Below are 18,418 nucleotides of genomic sequence, written 5' to 3' on the forward strand. Positions count from 1 at the left end.
CCTGACACAGCATTCGATCCTAGGACCCCAGGATCATGCCCTGAGCCGAAGGCAGACACTCAAAATGCTGAGCTACCCAGGTGTCCCTACATCTTTCCTTTTAAAAGGGTTTTAGGCTTTATTAACTTATCAGATTATACTGTAATAAATAAGAAATCATTTCCTTTTAAGGGCCTGTTCATTTCCTCCCAGAAATGCTACTATGCTATGCAAAGAATTTTATTTTTGAAATTCAGACATTACAACTACATTGTGGGGGACCATGCATCTTCCCCACTGGCAGGTCCAGAAGTGACCTGCCTGATTCTGGAAGTGGCCCAGACCCCTGTGCTTGGTTTGGAATGACAACCATGAGCGGCACACAGATTGCGCAGGTTCGAATGGAGCCCACAAAAGAAAACAATCTTTCCTGATGAATCATTTATTTGGACAAGACAAAAATGTCTCCACATTGTCTCCTTTTATACAGAAAGTGGAACATTTCAAATATATTAGGTTTCTTCTTTTTCAACAGAATTCATTTCAATCTGGTCCCAGGAACTTCTTCTTTTTTTAGGATTCACGTTTTAGTAACACATATGCACCCATTACAGCCAAAAGAGCATACTGTAAAGAAAACACAGTGGGAAATTACTGTGAGCTCTACAAATAAGTCTGGTCTATAAATGTATTCAGATGAAGTCTGCTCAGTACTAGACTGAGGACAGAATCAAAAGATGCCCTCTTCCCCCATGCCTGCCTGGTTCTCCAAACTAGCTATTCGATGCCCCCCAGATATAATGACTAAGGATCAAGCACCCAACAAACACAGCTAATTCATTGCTCCTTCTTGCGTAGGTTTTCTATTGTTTTTCAAGTGGTTTTTCAAAAATATAAATACCATTTTTATTAAGGTTCAGAGATACTCATTACTGGGTTTATTGTACTACTTTTTTTTTTGATGTGTAAAGGTTTCCATGATAAAAAGTAATAAAGAGGTGCCATTTTAGAATACATTATGAACACAAAAGATGGAAGTAGCTCTTTTATATAACTAACTTAGTTGTCGATAATTTAGTTATGTTAATTTGTGGTTAAATACAAATATTCTCCAGAAAAACAAACCCGCAAAACATTTTAAACAGACTGCATCTTTACAATTGCATGTGCAAAAGCTCCAAAATATATATATATATATATATATATATATATATATACACACACATACATATGTATACACACACACACACACATATTTTTAATTCAGACATACACATATATTCCTACCTTGAATTTTGGATAGTCGTTCATTATTATGGTAACCATACCAACATATGGTAAAAACCTAAATTGGGATGAAAAGCCAGAAATATAAAAATTGTTTATAGTATGATGATAATAACATTTAAAAATACTCTCTATCAGCCTGGTGACACAAATCTTCCTTGGGAGTAGCAATGATTGGGGCTATACAGCTGACATTCACCCCTGTCTCAAAAGGCTTTATTAATCAAAAGCATCACAACTAACAGCAGGATGATTTTTAAGCAGGCACATGATTTCAACTAGTGATGCTGCTCATCTTCCCTCGCTATATTCACCATAACAGAATTAAAATAATTAGTTGAGCCAGTTGTACAAATGGAATTGACAACTGTCATCAAGCTAGTTTTTAATTCTTTTAGTGGAGAAGTCCCATCCAGACAGCCTCTATAAAGACGGCTGTTAGAGCTTTCAAAGTACATGGAGAATTAGTTTGTAACTGGAAGAACCATCATCATTTACATTTCACAGGGCTTTTCAGATGTAACAAACACACATTTGGGGCAGTGAACACAGATGTGAATCCCACATTTATACCTGCACATGATTATGATCGTAGACATTGGGGGCTAAGCGAGCCAATGATTCTGCTGACAAAATTCACGTCAAGGTGCAATCAGTGGACCCAAGTGTCACCTCACTAACGGGAAACCGGGTAGGGCACCCCGTACCCTCCAGTCCTATGTAAATCAGCAGCTCCAACCTCTCCTTTATACAAAGCCTGTCCCCAGGACGTCTAAAAATAGACCAGCTGGAAGTCTCTCTCATTTCCCCACAGATAACCAAGTGGAGATGCGATAGTGTAGAGTCTGAAGGTGAGCAGATGGAGAAAAGGAGCAAAGTGTCAAAACCACAATCTGATTGATGAAGTTAAGTCTTAGAAAGTGGTAACCAGGCTCCCTAGCTCGTGGGATTTAGAGAAGATAAAAAAAGACACTTCTAACAAGGGTTAAACATAAGAAAGGGTCACCAAGAAAGGGGAAGAATTGCCCTTTTTGTTTTTTTAATAAGAGGATATACGCTCTGCTGTGTCAATCAGAAGCAGAACTCATTGCTGGAACAATTATGCAAAGATGAATATTAAAAGATTTATCACAGGGACAGCTGGGTGGCTCAATGGTTGAGCACACACCTTTGGCTCAGGTGATGATCCCTGGGTCCTGGGATCGAGCCTGTTTCTCCCTCTGCCTGTGTCTCCTCCTCTAAAATCTTAAAAAAAAAAAAAAAAAGATTTATCACATAACTGTATCTGGTGGTAAAAAAAAACAGGAAATAACACCAAAAGAGGACTGGCTAAGTTATAATTTTAAGGTTCTCAGTGCAACAGTACATAACTGTTTAAAAATAAATGGATGTACATTTGACACAGGAATTGATTTCCAACTTCTTACTGGGTGAAAAAATAAAGTAAAACTCTACTATGTAAAGTTATATATGCACGCACATCTGTATAGGCACAGGGAATGTCTTGAATATTCACTTAAGTTTTAAACAGTGGTTATCTCTAGAAGGATTTCTTGCAATTGCTATTTAAAACCACAATGACTAATCTCTAGGTAATGATTTCTTTCAAATATAGAATTAAGCCAATGATATAGATAATAATATACTTGCATTCAGTTTTAGATTTTAGGTCTCAGAAGAGTGGTATTTACACAGTAAATGTAGTACACAGTACAAATGGGACTATTTACAACTCTCCTGACACATGAAATTTGTAATCAATGACTCTATTATCTTATACATTGAGTTTCTTTCTTTCTTTTTTGAGGGAGGAAGAGAGAGATTGAGAGAGACAAAGAGGGAGGAAAGGGCAGAGAGAGAACCCCAAGCAGGCTCCACACTCAGCACAGGACCCCACACAGGGACCCACACAGGGCTAAATCTCGTGACCCTGAGGTCATGACCAGAGCTGAAACAAAGAGCCGGACTCCTAACCAACTGAGCCACCCAGGTGCCCCTAGTTTCTTTGTTTCTATTTTTCTGGTTCCTGACTCTTTTATATAACTTCAGAGTTAATGCTCACCCTCTGGCTCTTCCCACCACATCCTTCTTCTCAAGCCAGTTCTGGCCTTCTTTGTACAAGCCTCTGTCGTCAACTTCATTATTGTCTCCTTTAGTCAGAAATTTGATGTCTCCATTATCTCTAGAAAGCAAAATAATGTCCTTTAAAAAATGATTTTCTGCACAGCATCATTAGAAAACAATTAGTTTACCCAGCATGTCACGTCAGATACGTGCATTTAGACGAGCATTCAACAAGGACTTGATCTTTCTTGGTAGATAACCATCCAAACTAACACACTAGTCTAACCCACTGGTGATTTTGCAGACTCAAATTCTAAAATGCTCAAGTTACCCTGACAACCAAAAAGCATGGCAAAGAGTGAGGGCACCAGCAAGGCAATGATTAGCTTCCAGCAACTGTTTTCTCTCTCTTAGTCCTCAAAGACCAACTTGTGAACACGGATTATACTCTCCTTCACTCTAGACATGAACTTGGTCCCAGATCACACAGATTTGAGCACAAGCTAATTTAAATGCAGATGGGCCCTTTCCCCTCCTCAAACTTACTTTTCCTTGCCAAATGTAGAATGTTAATGCATTATTTCCTTCAGCACTGAGCAAAGTGGTATAAAATCTGGTTTGCAAAGAAACAGGAATCACAAATGGCATAAAACCAGTGTTAAAGAGACACATGGGATTAATTTTAAACATTCTAAGCCGGTGCTTGCATAGCCTTGACACTAGAAACACAACATTATAGCATTATGGAGCTATAAAGAGGGTCTTCTTTCAATAAGACAAATGAAAAAAATGCACTATTGTAATTAGATAAAATATTAAAAGCCCACAAAGATTTGAAAGCACGCCAATAGGAGTAGGCTGATTTGCAGCTGCGGTTATAAAGGAAACCAAGAAGCTAAAACCCCAACCAGTCACTCCTGCAACTCATGCAAATTACAGAAAATCACTATTTCTTCAACTTTGAATAATTTCTCATCTGTAGAATTTTTAAGTCAGCTGTCACATTATGATTATGCCTATTTCTTTATCAGTAAGTCAACAAGTGGACATCACATCCCATGGTGCAGTACCACAAGCTGGACAGAAACTGAAACAGGGTCATTCCAATGTTTACACCAAAAAAAAAAATGTGACGATTGTAAGTATCCACTTCTTTGAGGAACACCTGAAAGTAGGGACTGGAATGGGAACCTGATACTGGAAAGGTACAAATAGATACAGTACACACATGCACACACATGGTGAGAAATGAGAAGTGCTTTGTTATTTTATTTTTATTTTTTAAAGATTTTATTTATTCATGAGAGATACAGTGAAAGAGAGAGGCAGAGACACAGGCAGAGGGAGAAGCAGGCTCCATGCAGGAAGCCCGACGTAGGACTCGATCCCGGGTCTCCAGGATCGTGCCCTGGGCTGAAGGTGGCACTAAACCGCTGAGCCACCGGGGCTGCCCTATTTTAAAAATACAAATATACACACATCTCAGTTTAATTCCATAAGTCAAGCACGTAAAAAGCTGTGAGAGGTAAATGAATAACCGAGTGTAGAGCATGTACCATTTTCATTAACCGTGTGACTGTGAACTTAATACATTTGAGACAGAAGTAATTGGTTCTAGTTCCCAAGAAGTGTCTTCAGAAGCTACCACTGGCATTTAAAGGAAAGGAAGACCATCTCTGGTGGGGGATAGGTGGGTGGCTACTGAAATTGAATCACTACATTCCACACCTGAAACTAATATTATGCTGTATGGTAACTAGACGGAATTTAAATAAAAACTTGAGAAAAAAAAAAAAAGGTTGGATAATAATCAGTGCTAATGGAATGAATGAATCAATAAAACTGGCTACCAAAATTTATAAAAAGAAGTAAAGCCACCTTACTTTTCATGAACTTTGATCACTCTGTGAACTATTGGAATGTCTCGTCCTTCGACTTTAAAGACCACAATTTCGCCAGCTCTAATAGGGTCTTCCCGGAAGTTTGTCAGGAACAAAAGGTCGCCCCTGTGAAAGGCAGGCTCCATACTGCCACTGGGAAGAAACACAAAATCACATCCAATTAGCCTGGGTTCACAGGGGAACTTTACAACTCATGAAGAATAATAAACATATCAGTGAAAATCTCAACTGCCATCAATCGTCAGGTAGGTCAGGGAGCTATCAGATAAGCAACAGTGGTTCCCTTCTGACTGCTCATGATGATGACATTAAGTGAGAAAGGAAATGATTTCTTTTTAGATTAAGTATGAAAAGGATAGTAGCAGGCCCTTCTATACCTTCTATTAGGTAGAACGAGAACTAAGTATAATGTGAACTCTTTAAAGTAAAAGCTGCCAATTTTTAGCCTCAAAAAAAGGTCCTACATCTACAAATACATTACTGTCTTCATTCAGAAATGCAGACTCTGAAAGCTGGTTGATACTCTAAGACAATTCTTGTGTTTCATGGCTCGTAACCAGCACCTAGGATGTGGGCATTCCCACTTAAAGAAGAAAAGCAAACAAATGAATGCTTTAGAGAGTGATCTATCCGAAAACCAAGCTGAGGATTAGGACAAAATTTGACTCCAAGTCTTTGGACTACCGCAGCATCATCCTTTAAACCATATTTTACAGAAAGCCCAATTTTAACAATTGTTGACTGCTTCTGATTTGGAGGTCAATAAATAATCCTACGTGGTACTGGTTTAATAAACCCAAGCCAAAAACCTTCAGTGGATTCAAAGTAAATTGTAATCTAGTAGAAGTTGAAATTATCAAATCAGAATGCATTTTCCATATGCTCATGCTTTGTCTTAATGCATGACAAAACAAATAAGACCAAAGAAGACTGCAATATAGGGGCCATACGATCAAAAAACGGGCGAGTTCGTTGAGGGCAGGATGTGGGGAGGAAGAACCAGACTGGTGAAATGCAGTGCTTCAAAGGAAAATGTGGGTTTCTCACGGGAGCAGCTCAAGAATTTGGCCTTCGTGTCCCTCTTGGCTGGGAACACCGTAAACTCATCGGCACATGCAGACCAGCAAGGAGAATCACTGGCCGGTTGCTAAGTACCTGCTGATGTGTTTATTAAAAGTGAAACCAGTGACACTGGGTATTATAATAGATCTAGCATTCAAAATTAGAAAATCTGAATAAGAAACATAGAGAAGGCTAGAAATATAAATGACTACGAGGGAAAGGAAGAGCAAACAATTAAGAACTATGGCCAGAAAAACCTCCTGGGCAAGTCTCAGAGGCAGAAGAGTAGTTTATCATTGAGTCACTAGTGTGGGGCGCCTGGGAGGCTCAGTGGTTGAGCGTCTGCCTTTGGCTCAGGTCTTGATCCCAGGGTCCTGGGATTGAGTCCTACATCGGGCTCCCCAAAGGGAGCCTGCTTCTCCCTCTGCCTATGTCTCTGTCTCTTTGTCTGTGTCTCTCATGAATAAATAATTTTTTTTCAAAAAAGGGTCACTATTGTGTCCCATGAGGAGAGCACTTCTTTAAATTTTTCACTACTATCAACTCACACTTGCTTTCCTCATGGGCCAGGGGTTCCCCAAAGGTCAGTGTTCCCCAAGGCCACGCATCTCTCATGATGTCAACAGTTTATGCTGACAAGCCAAACTGCTTTAGAACTATAAAGGATCTTTGAAAAAAAAAAAAAAGAAGAAGTCCTACAGACTGGAATGTTACAACGATTCTGTGTACAAGTGTGTTGGTGTGATTTAAGGAAAATCAGAATGTCTGGGGTCTAGTTTTGGCTCTGCCAAAAGTAACTGTAAGACATGTAAGTGGCTTGGCCTTCGTGGGCCTCAGGTTCTTTATCTGTTAGTGAGAGGGCCCACCTAAATTATAGGTCTTAATCTTTTTTTTTTTAAGATTTTATTTATTTATTTATTTATTTATTTATTTATTTATTTGAGAGAAAGAGAGAGCACAAGCAGTGTGAGGGACAGAGGGGGAGGAAGAAGCAAATTCCCCGCTGAGCAGGGAGCCCAGTGCAGGGCTCCATCCCAAGACCCTGAGATCATGACCTGAGCTGAAGGCAGATGCTTAACCAACTGAGCCACTCAGGTACCCCAGAAATTTTCAAATTTCTAATGAAACAAAAAAAGAAGCCTTAAAATCCTTCCTTCGAATGAAATCTATCAGAATGCATATCCATATATAATACATAAAAATGGAGCTGTTATAACTGAAACAAGGCTGAGGTGTCTAGAATCCACACACTTGATCCCCTTCTCCCTCCTAACCTAGCCACTGGACCCCAGGGCATTCCTAAAGCAGTGTGAACAGCAGTGAATAAGAAACCCATATGCTATCCTAAGGCTCCTAAATTTATGAAAGCAGTGTCCCTCTAGAATAGGCCCCTTGGCCAGCCACACAAGGGCAACCTGGTGAAGTCAGGCCAAGGCTGAAGCCCCATGATGTGATAGCAGGGCCCAGTGGAGGGAAAGGGTGCTGGTTTGTGAGCCACCGACCCTGCATGCTGGCCTTGGCCACAGTCACTGCTAAAGCCTAACGCTCCCCCCCCATAAAACACATGGGGTCCATTCCCACCCACCATAAGGCTGGTCTAGGACATACTGGACAGAGATCAGCTTGAGGCACCAAAGGGCTCCCAGACATGGTGCTTGATTTTCAAATTGATTACATTTCCTGCCTTGTATGACTTGACGGCTATGTGAAGTCAATTAAAGTATTAACTTTTCAAAAATTAACAGCCTGTGCTTTATAATAATAATAGCCTCAAGAAGAGAATAGCCACCAACAGCAGTGTTGCAGAAGCAGCTTGAAAAACTACAGCACACTCTGCTAAGCATAAGGGAGAAACACTCTCCTGTGTCTGGTACAAAGAAAACCAAGTAACAGTTTTTGTTTTTGTTTTGTTTTGTTTTTTAAAAGATTTCATTGGGCAGCCCACATGGCTCAGTGGTTTAGCACTGCCTTCAGCCCAGGGCCTGATCCTGGAGTCCCGGGATCAAGTCCCACGTCAGTCTCCCTGCATGGAGCCTGCTTCTCCCTCTGCCTGTGCCTCTCTCTCTCTCTCTCTCTCTCTCTCTCTCTCTCATGAATGGATAAATAAAATCTTTTTTTTTTAATTTATTTATTCATGAGAACATAGAGAGAGAGGCAGAGACATAGGCAGAGGGAGAAGCAGGCTCCATGCTGGGAGCCCAAGGAGGGACTCGATTCCGGGACTCCAGGATCACGCCCTGGGCTGAAGGCAGAGCTAAACCACTGAGTCACCTGGGCTGCCCCCAAGTAACAGTTTTAAATTACTTATGTTTAAAGATCAACTTGTACACAAGTAATCACATAGGACTGTTATTTTAGGTGGATTAAAGCATTAAAATACAAAAGCAAATATATTGCCCTGGAGCATTAGCATCAACGTGATAAAAGCTCTAAAATGTGTGTTGAAAAAGATAAGATTTTTCAACAAAGGCCAGAAAGAAAGAAAAAATGGTATCAACAAAGACAATTCTAATGCTCTATCCAATGAAAATACTGAGTCTTGGTTGTTACGCAGGCTTTCAATGAGGCCAACACTGCTCCTCTGTGTTGGAGCAGCAGCGTGACAGCCTGGGGACCTACCTGAGCACCACCACGATTGGGCTCTCGCTGCCGGTGAGGACGATCAAGCCTTTCCAGATCATAAGCGCAGAAGACACGATCATGGCAAAGTTTAAAACCTGGTAATAGAGCTGGAACGAAAAAGGCCAGACCCAAAGTGAAAACCAGTAGAAGAATATTCACTAACCCTAAGCTGGAGATAAGCTTGTCTAAAAAAAGAAAAAAAGTAAAGTTGTGATTTTAGGACATTAAACTAATTCACACACTACAAACTCAGGTAGTATTTCAACTTTTGCCGATGGAATGCGCCTTCCATATACTGTCTCTCTTTCAGTAAGCAATGAGAGAAAAACCCCAGAGCAATCCATGGGACCTACCCGAAGAGACTGTACTTACCTCTCTGGGATTTCCCAGAACCCTCAACCCTGAAGAGCCCTGTTATTCAAGTTCTACCCTGAGGACCTCCCGCTCCAGTGTAGGGAGCACACATCTGACCTGAGAGCCTGGGGTGGGCAGTATGGTTTAGAACTGCTCCTTAGCCCCCTGGCCAAAGAGGCCCCAAATGAGGCTTCCGAGCCCTATAGTTCTTAGCAATGAGGCTGTTGTACATCTGAAATTACAGTTCAGGGATCCCTGGGTGGCGCAGCAGTTTGGCGCCTGCCTTTGGCCCAGGACGCGATCCTGGAGACCGGGAATCGAATCCCACGTCGGGCTCCCGGTGCATGGAGCCTGCTTCTCTCTCTGCCTCTCTCTCTCTGTGTGTGACTATCATAAATTAAAAAAAAAAAAAAATGAAATTACAGTTCAGAGTGAACAAAAACTGTAAACACCTGGATGTTTAAGTTTTCAATAAATGTCTTTAAAAAGTAAACAAAGTCTGATTAAGAACATAGGCAAAGGGCAGCCCAGGTGGCTCAGCAGTTTACCGCCACCTTCAGCTCAGGGCCTGATCCTGGAGACCAGGGATCGAGTCCCACGTCAGGTTCCCTGCATGGAGCCTGCTTCTCTCTCTGCCTCTCTCTCCCTGTGTCTCTCATGAATAAATAAGTAAAATCTTGAAAGAAAAGAAAGAAAAGAAAGAAAAGAAAAGAAAAGAAAAGAAAAGAAAAGAAACGAAACGAAACATAGGCAGAAAGCCACACAAAATAGTATCTAGTTCTCAGCTGACCTCACCCCACCTCACACCAGAGTTAAGATTCGCAGAGCTTGTCCTGCTGACACACCCAACCCCTGGTGACTACATGGGGAGAGAGCAACACCTGCCCACCCTGTCAGGCTTCGCTGGATTGTCGGGCCAGATGTCTACCATTTTCCAAGGGGCTTTAGGGATGAAAGTCACTGTGCCTACTACTACTTGGAATGTAAGGTCCCTGGCCTCCTCCCTTAGTGTCTTCCAGGAGAGCTCTTCACTCTAGTACCTGCCTCAACCTTCCTCCTCACAACCTCTGTTCTAGGTGATCCGAAGAGCCACGTGGACATCCTGTCCAGCGCTCTGGTGTCTTAATTCCTAGATATCCTCCTCTCCAAAGTCCTTCTCCCTCCACCCGAACCAACCACTCTCAAACATACCTGGAATTGAAACTGCCCAACCCCCACATCTCTAATTCAATGATTCCCCTCTACCTGTCCAGGTACACCTGTTCTTCGCCATATGTGCTCACCTAATGCCAGGGCTCTTGTCCTACCCACTCCTCCCATTCATTCTATACATTGTACCTTCTAAACATTTCTGCAATCTGTCCTATTCTCTCCCCACTGGCACCATTCTCACCCAAGTCACCAACAGAACCCATTGGGCAACTGCAAGAGCCTGCTAACCAGTCTCCTGATGTCCGTATACATCTCTTCCAACGCATTCTCCACGTTACACTCTTACACTCGTTTGCAAATGCACCTCTAGCCACCTGATCATCTCTATGCCCTGCTTCCACTGCCCTTCGACTGCATCCCCTCAGTTGCATCCCACTACTCCGAGGGTGAATATGGTCTCTAAGGCTCTGTCTGGTCCACCCCCTACTCCCTAGCTTCAGCAGGTGAAGCTCACTGCACTCCAGGTCCACTCGTATCTGTCAATGCTTCAGAGAGCATGTGCTCCTATCCCCTCCAGGAGCTGCGCTTGGCTCGTTCCTCTGCCCTGAGCCTCTCTCCCTAGACTCCTTAGCATACTAACACTCATCTTAAATCCTGCTTTTAACATGAGTTCCCCAGGGAATCCCTCCCTGACCCACTAGACTAAGCGTCAGCAAACTTCTTCTGTAAAGGGCCAGATAATACGTATTTTACAAGCCACATATAGTCTCCGTTGAAATCACTCAACATTGCTAGTGCAGCGAGAAAGCAACTAAAGATAATATAGAAAAGAATGAATATGGCTGTTTCACTAAAACTTTACGAAAATAGATGGTGGGGGGCACCAGAGTGGCTTGCTCAGTTAAGCACCTGACTCTTGATTTCGGCTCAGGTCACGATCTCCGACGAGAATGAGTCCCACATTGGGTTCAAAGCTGGGCATGGAACTTGCTTAAGACTCTCCCTCCCTTCTGCTCCTCCACTTAACCCCACTCCACCAGCCCCCTCTGTCTCTAACAAACACAGATGGAGGGCTGGAGTTTGCTACTTTCTGCTGTAGAGCAGCCCACGGCCTCTTGTTACACATTCTCACAGCACCCTGTACTTCTTTATACCACCCATCACTATCATAATTATACGTATCATTTTTAATGTATCTTTTACCTTAGACTGTAAGTTCCACAAAGGCAAAGGCCATTTTGGCCTTGTTCACAGCTGTACCTCCAATGTCCAACACAAGTCTGACAAAAAGTAAGTTCTCAATTTGTTGAATAAATCGTGAGAAAATAAACATCTTTAATACATGGTGAGCACAAATAAACTAATAGTAAGAAAAACACTAAAATCCCAACAACGACAACAAAAGAGGTAAAAGCTTAAAACTATTAATTTTCCAAAGAAGAAATACAAGCAGTGAATAAACAGAGTGTTCAAACCAAATCCTGCCTCCCTCTCTCCCCTCTCCTTTTTTATGACTAGCAAATTTCAAGTTTGGGGTATTTTTTTTTTTAATGCTAATACTCAGCGCTGGTCCAGGGTACATTGTGGTGAGAAGGCAAGTGGACACAGTCATTCTGAGAGCAATCTGGCACTAGTATCACAAGGTTACTTTCTGCCCAGTAATCCTACTTTAGCAATTCAGTCTACAATAAAGGCAGATAGGGAATTAGGGCCCAAAGATATGCCTCACGGTCCTATTTCTAGTAATGGAGAAAAGGAAATAAGGGAGCAACAACAGAGAAATGATTGAGTAAAATAATGGCAAATCACTGCACTATTTAAAACAAAAGTGTAGGCTGCAGCAGAATCTCTGCAAACTGCAGAACAGTCTGTAAAACAAACACAAGGAATTGCCCTCAAAGGCGAACAGAGGCCATCTCGGGAGGGTGGAAATACGAATAACCGAATCTTCTATAAACTATTCCCTACTCTTTAAAATTTCTGTCATGAGCATGGAATAATTCCAAAGTCTGGGGAAAGTAAATGTTTAAAGGAATTTGACAGAATGTTATATGGCCATTAAGATAATTACTTTGAAGAGGGTGACAAAACTGGAACACATGGTCTGACGTGGCAGTAAGGTAGGAAAAGCAGAGCTCAGATTGCTCCTACTACATGTCTGTGAAATTATGTAATTCCAATTCCAGGTAGTTTTGGAGGAAACAACTGAAAATACAGACGTAAAAATGAATTAAAACAACCGTGAAAATATTCTGATGTAGTAATTGAGAAGAAAAAGTTAAACATAATTCAAAATTAAGTTATACACCATTTAAAAAAAAAACAAAAACTCTTTGCTGTGTCAACAGCAAATTATGAAACTATCACTAAATCCCTAAATCCCCGGAAGAGCAAAGAAGGAAACTGGAATGCCAAGCAGATCACTGTTAAAAGTGCTGGACTGTAACACGTTAAACTGTTGCTTCCAAATTAAAATCCGCTTTGCAAGGCGCATCAGCATAAAGCAGAAGTTGTTCACTGTAGCTCACTTCCGAAAACTTCTCCAGCTGCTCTGCCCGACTTGAAGGCCTTGATAAGCAAATGTTGCTTCATCATGAATTACAGATCTGACTGGGAAAGCCCCAAACCACATTTTATTTTTTTTGATTTTTTTTTCCAAACCACATTTTTAAACAGAAAGTGTCATTTTTAGACAGGTTTTCAAACCATCGGACTCCACCCTGATAAAAACAGAGTATAAAACCTTGCCATTTATGCAACAAAGACCTAGTACGGACAATATTGTTTCCAGCATGACTTTCTATGCTTGAAAAATTCATCAAGGGGAAGTAAGATCAATTCCTAAAAAAAAAAAAAAAAAAAAAAAAAAAAAAGTTCCTCTGAGCAAGACATCTATTTGCTAAAGAAATGACCTATTATACAAAAACCTAACAGTCGAGCTAACTGCAAAACCGCAGATCAACTGCAACACCCTACCTTTACAGAACCTACTAATCCAAGTCTAGTATTAAACACCTAGAATCTAGAAACACAATTTTGGTTGAACTATTATAGACAAACTGACTGGAGTGTAAAAAAAAAAAAAATACACTGCCACATTTCACTGGTGCCTTTTGTTTGTTCATCTTCACCTACCAACTTTCTACACTCCACCATTCACAGCCCCAGCAAAGTTCAGAAGGAAACCCACACTCGGGTCTTTGTCAACCAAAGCTGAAACAGCCAATTTCTGAGAGTTTCAAGCAAACATTTCAGACCAGATATTCTGGCTGACAAAGCAGCAGAAACGCCAGTAGCTGCATTTCTTCCTTCCTCTCTTCCTCGCTGCAGAAACAAAGAGTCCTTGTTTTGCGTGTGCTCTCGTGCTTTACTTCATAGCAAGCCGGGACAGCAGAGAAAGGAGGTCCCACTTCCAAGATTGGTGGAGCATGCATGCCTGACAGGGTGTCAGAGGATGCTATTTTGGAGGGAAAAAGAAAAAGAGACAACAGGACAACGCTTAGAAGAAAAAAAAAAAGGAGGCAGCAGAATCGAGCTTCTGCATTTTAATTAGAAAACTAGCAAAACATAGACAATGCAACAGCTACTGAAGGCCTTATCACTGAGAGTGGGAATACACAGATCTTCCAAACTAGTTTAGGAATTGATATATTCACCAGAAGGCCTTCCCTGATAGTCTGCAATTACAACCACCAATAATCAGTACCCATTTTAGAGACATTTAAAAAACCCGGCCAATTAAGCCTAGGGTTTTAAATAAAAGCTCTATTTTCTGGAGGATTTTCTTGGGAGCAGTATCAGTGCTCAGGGAATTTGCTGTCGGTTCTTCGAGCTGGTAATAATCACTGCCACAACTCCTCTTAATCACAGAAGCTCCTGAGAGTTTCTCATCCGCTACGCGTACCTGGAAACCACCAGATCCTAAACCACAGCTTAGACGTGGAGGCTTGAAATCCAAGTCACCAGACTCTCCCACACGACAGCACGAAGATGAAATCCCATTTGGAAAACCGAACCCAACCAAACCCCGATGTCTACAGGAATAAGTAGCGCTATGCCATGGGCATCATCCCACCCCACGGTGTCGTGGCAACCATGTCGGTATGAGTCAAAATCATGAGAATCGATACCACTTCCTTTTTAAGTGCTTTTCTTTGTTTTGGAGGGAGAAGCAGAGGAAGAGGGAGAGCAAGAATCTCAGGCAGGCTCCACGTCCAGCGGGGATCCCTGTGCGGGGCTCCATCTGGGGGCTCCACCCTGAGCCGACACTCAACCCACTGAGCCATCCGGAGCCCCTACAGCATTTTCAAAGACAATCAAAATCACTAATAGGATGCTTCCATTCTTCTTAGCGTGATTTACTCTTTGCATCAATAAAAGAAAAGTATTAGGACCCATTAGGATCTACTGTGCCCTCCAGGCCCCCTAAATTCTCTTTCTAGAAGCTTAAGCAACCGCATTTTTCCTGGCTGAGAGGCCTTCCTTTCCAGTCCCTACTCGCTCCTCCCTTGCACCGAAGAAAGTCCGCGAGGCTGGCCAAGGAGCCCACCGAGGGCAGCGCGGGGCGGAGTCTCCCTCTGAGGTCACAGAAGCGCAAGAAATCAACCCCAGGTGCGCACACCTGCGCGCTCGCCGCTTCCTAGGGTCAAGGTGCAGCCCGAAGCCAGAACCCAAGGGGTCCCCTCTGGAACACCGAATCCGTCTACACCGTCCAGGGCACGGAGTCCGTTCTGCTCGCCGGCGCTCCGGCCGCGCATCGGCGGGGGGGCAGGCCTCGGGAGCCCCGGGAGCTCGCCTGCCTCCTGCGGGGCCGCCCGCAGCCTCGCGTGCACGGACAGCGGCCACTCACGGCCGAGGGCTCCCCCCCCGCCCGGCCTCGCTCGCTCCAGCACACCTGACGTCGGGGCCTGGATCCCGGTCCCCGCCCCTCCCGCGCTCCAGCCAGCGCACACACCTGCCCACAGGTGGGCGTGCGTGCATTTGAGGCCCGGGCCTCGGACAGCGCGGCGGGGAGCCTGCGGGCGCCGGTGTCCAGGCGCGGTCCTTGCGGGAGCCCCGACTCCCCGCGGGCACGCCGGGGTCGCGCCCCCCCACCCCCCGCCCCGGAGCGCGCGGGCCTCCCTCACCTGCCGCTTGTTCATCTTCCTCAGGTCCCCGAAGATGTCCAAGCCGGACGCCGGCAGGTGCGTCCCCACGGCGCCCGCGCGCACCATGGCGGGCTCTCCAGGGGCCCAGGCGGCCCGTCGCCTCCCGGGTGTCACCGGCAGCCGCGGAGCCCCGGCCCGGCCCCCGGCTTTCAGCCCCGTGTCCTTGCTGGTCACGTGGCCGGCACCTCGCGCGGGCGTCTGGGAATGGTAGTCCTCCGCGGGCTCGGCCACGCCGGTCGACCTGGAAGGAACTGAGCGGAAGGAAACTACCACTCCCAGAATGCCGCGGGGCGAGAGGCTCGTCCAGTGAAGACCCAGGGCTCCTAGGACGGGCAGCGACGGGACTCGGGAGTCTCGGCCGACCCTTCCGAGCGAACCTGGGGGAGAGCGTCACCGCGCATATCGCAGGGGCAACTCGGGGAAGTGACTGTTCAAGAGGAAACGAATTCCTCAGGACTCTGGTCAGGCGCCAAGAGGGCACCTAAAGCTCCGCGGCTCTCACCCCGCCGTGTATCGCGGCCATTGGACGACTGCGGCGAGAGGGGGCGGGGCCTCTGCCCGGGCCGCCGGCGGCGCCGAATCGGGGAGGAGCCGAGCGAGCGGGTGGGCGGGGCTTGGGAGAGGAGGGAGATTTGAACCCCGCAGCTCCAGGCCCTGCAACAAGTCACAGGGTTTGGATGCAAGAGAGCATCTTTGCATCCTCTTGACCAGAGTTGTGTCGCAATAAACATTACTTGAGTGAATAAGTCACCACCTCATTTTATACCCGAGAAAACAGGCCCAGAAAGTCCAAAGCTCCTGGCCAAGGTTAAGGGTCAGAGTCTGAAATAGAACACAGATTTCACAATTGGCAAATCCTGGATTACTGCAGTCTTGATCCTAGATTAGCTAGACCATTCATTCCATTCATTTATTCACAAATTTCTTTGAAGCATCCACTAAGCACCTGGCCCTTTTCTAGGCACTTGAGAAGCATCAGTGAACAAAACAAGATCCCTGCCCTCGTGAGGCTTACATTCTAACAGGAGTAGATATAATAAAGGAGTAAATGTTACAGCACCTAGAGGGTAGTGGTGCTATGGAAAAAAGTGGTGCTATGGAAAGGGGGTAAGAGGAATGAGGTGCTCTGGGGGAAGGGAGCAGGTTGCAATTTTTTTTTTTTTGAGAGGTTGCAATTTTAACAATCCCAGGGGCACCTGGGTGGCTCAGACAGTTGAGCGTTAGACTCTTGATTTTGGCTCAGGTCATAATCTTATAATCTCATAATCTCAGGGTTCTGAGATCCAGCCTCAGAGTAGGGCTCTGCACTCAGTGTGGAGCTGCTTGAGATTCTCACTCTCCCTCTTCGTCTGCCCCTCCCCCTGCTCTCTCTCAATAAATAAATAAAATTCTTAATAAAAAATAAATAATAAATAAAAATCAATAAATAAAATATCCCAGAAACTAATTCACTATAAAGCTGATGGAAGGTAAACACTGGGACCCTTCACGTGCAAAGGCCCCTTCCAGGGACCTGGAGAAAAACATGGCCATACAGTTTTGTAAAATTTTCAAGAGCAAGATATTAGAATTGCTATTGGTTGAGTCTTGTTTCTTTGCATTCCAGCCTCCCCTCCATCATACTTCATGTAGGAGGAACAAGTTGCATTTTGAAGATCCACCTGAGAAGAAATTGAGTTGAAGATGCATTTAGTTTGGGTTTAATGGATATATTTATGTGGTTCATGGTCGTTCCCTGACAGCCTGGTGTAGGAATCGTCTTAACACTAGGCTCTTAAAAACAGGGAAAGAAAGAAAAAACAAAACAAAACAGGGAAAGAGACCCTTTGAAGAAGGAGACAACACAGAAGCTGTGACACCCACCCAGTCATACTTCTAACCTACCCCTGTCTAAGGGCAAGGTCCACACTCAACATCCACATGTTCCCTCCATGCAATGTGGTTGTGACAGGTATGATCTTGGAGAATCAACTTGAGAATCAACTCTTGATGCTACTGGGGCCCCAGTCTTGTCTGCTTATCTTATTCTTACAAAGGAAGTCATTAAAGTCAACTGAGGTCTCAAAATACCACCAAGCAACCCGAAAGTTTCCAACCCCACCCTTTGACTGGGGCTCAGCCTCAGTCTTTTTCTGTCTGTTCTCTCTCCTCTTTCAACATCTCCAGCAGTGCTGAGATACCAAATACAGAATCTTAGCTCCTGGTGGCTGATTTCCTCCAAAGACCTAGGAAAAGGAGCAAAATATAATTACTGTAAATCCTGCTGCCAGTATCTGGGGAGATCTAGTTTAGTGCCAGAAATCAACCATTCCTCTGCCTAGGTGCTGAATCTGGAGTTGTCTTTGATAAATTACATATCTTAAACCAAAACATAGCATTGCTTTATTTATCCTTTCCCACGGAGAAATAATCATGCTAATTTTCTGATTGAAGTCCCTCGAACACAGGCTGATGCCACAGACCCTCTTCACGTGCCAGAATCAGAAATGAAACTTTAAGAAATCTCTTATACCGCAGTCGGTTCACTCCCTTATTGATTTGTCTGCTCCACTGAGCACTAGGAATCCAGAGGTGGGAATAAGACACAGTTCTTAAATCCAGTTGAAGCTGTAAATGTGCGGGCATGATTATCATATGGTGTAACAGGTGAACGGGGCAGGGCATAACGAAAAGCGTGCACTCTAGTTTAGACCCCTCTTAGCACATCTGGGTATGCCTTGTGCGTGGAGTGAGGAATTGCTACAGAGGGAGCACCAGCTAACATTTTTTTCCATAGTTCCTTTGCATCACATAAATACTTCTTTATCCTTACTCTCAGTTGCAGAAACTGTATTTTACAGAAACTGGAAG

The 18,418-nt window shown here is 44.0% G+C and overlaps 1 protein-coding gene across 2 annotated transcripts; it reads right to left on the reverse strand.

Moving 5' to 3' along the window:
- Nucleotides 1–405: 405 nt before the first annotated feature.
- Nucleotides 406–15,814, reverse strand: LOC129514419 (signal peptidase complex catalytic subunit SEC11C). 2 transcript variants are annotated; one of them, XM_055332967.1, is made up of 6 exons: nucleotides 15,548–15,742; nucleotides 8,913–9,022; nucleotides 5,214–5,363; nucleotides 3,329–3,448; nucleotides 1,267–1,324; nucleotides 406–606 (listed from the first exon to the last, which is right to left on the reverse strand). In XM_055332967.1, the coding sequence occupies exons 1-6, from the start codon at nucleotides 15,632–15,634 to the stop codon at nucleotides 553–555; spliced, it is 579 nt and encodes a 192-aa protein (XP_055188942.1). In that variant the 5' UTR covers nucleotides 15,635–15,742; the 3' UTR covers nucleotides 406–552. The 2 variants fall into 2 exon arrangements, with proteins under 2 accessions (XP_055188942.1, XP_055188944.1); XM_055332969.1 differs by lacking the exon at nucleotides 5,214–5,363 and having other exon boundaries at nucleotides 15,548–15,814.
- Between the last annotated feature and the right edge of the window lie 2,604 nt (nucleotides 15,815–18,418).

The sequence above is a fragment of the Nyctereutes procyonoides genome, unplaced genomic scaffold (genome assembly GCF_905146905.1).
Source record: "Nyctereutes procyonoides isolate TBG_1078 unplaced genomic scaffold, NYPRO_anot_genome, whole genome shotgun sequence".
NCBI lineage: Eukaryota > Metazoa > Chordata > Mammalia > Carnivora > Canidae > Nyctereutes > Nyctereutes procyonoides.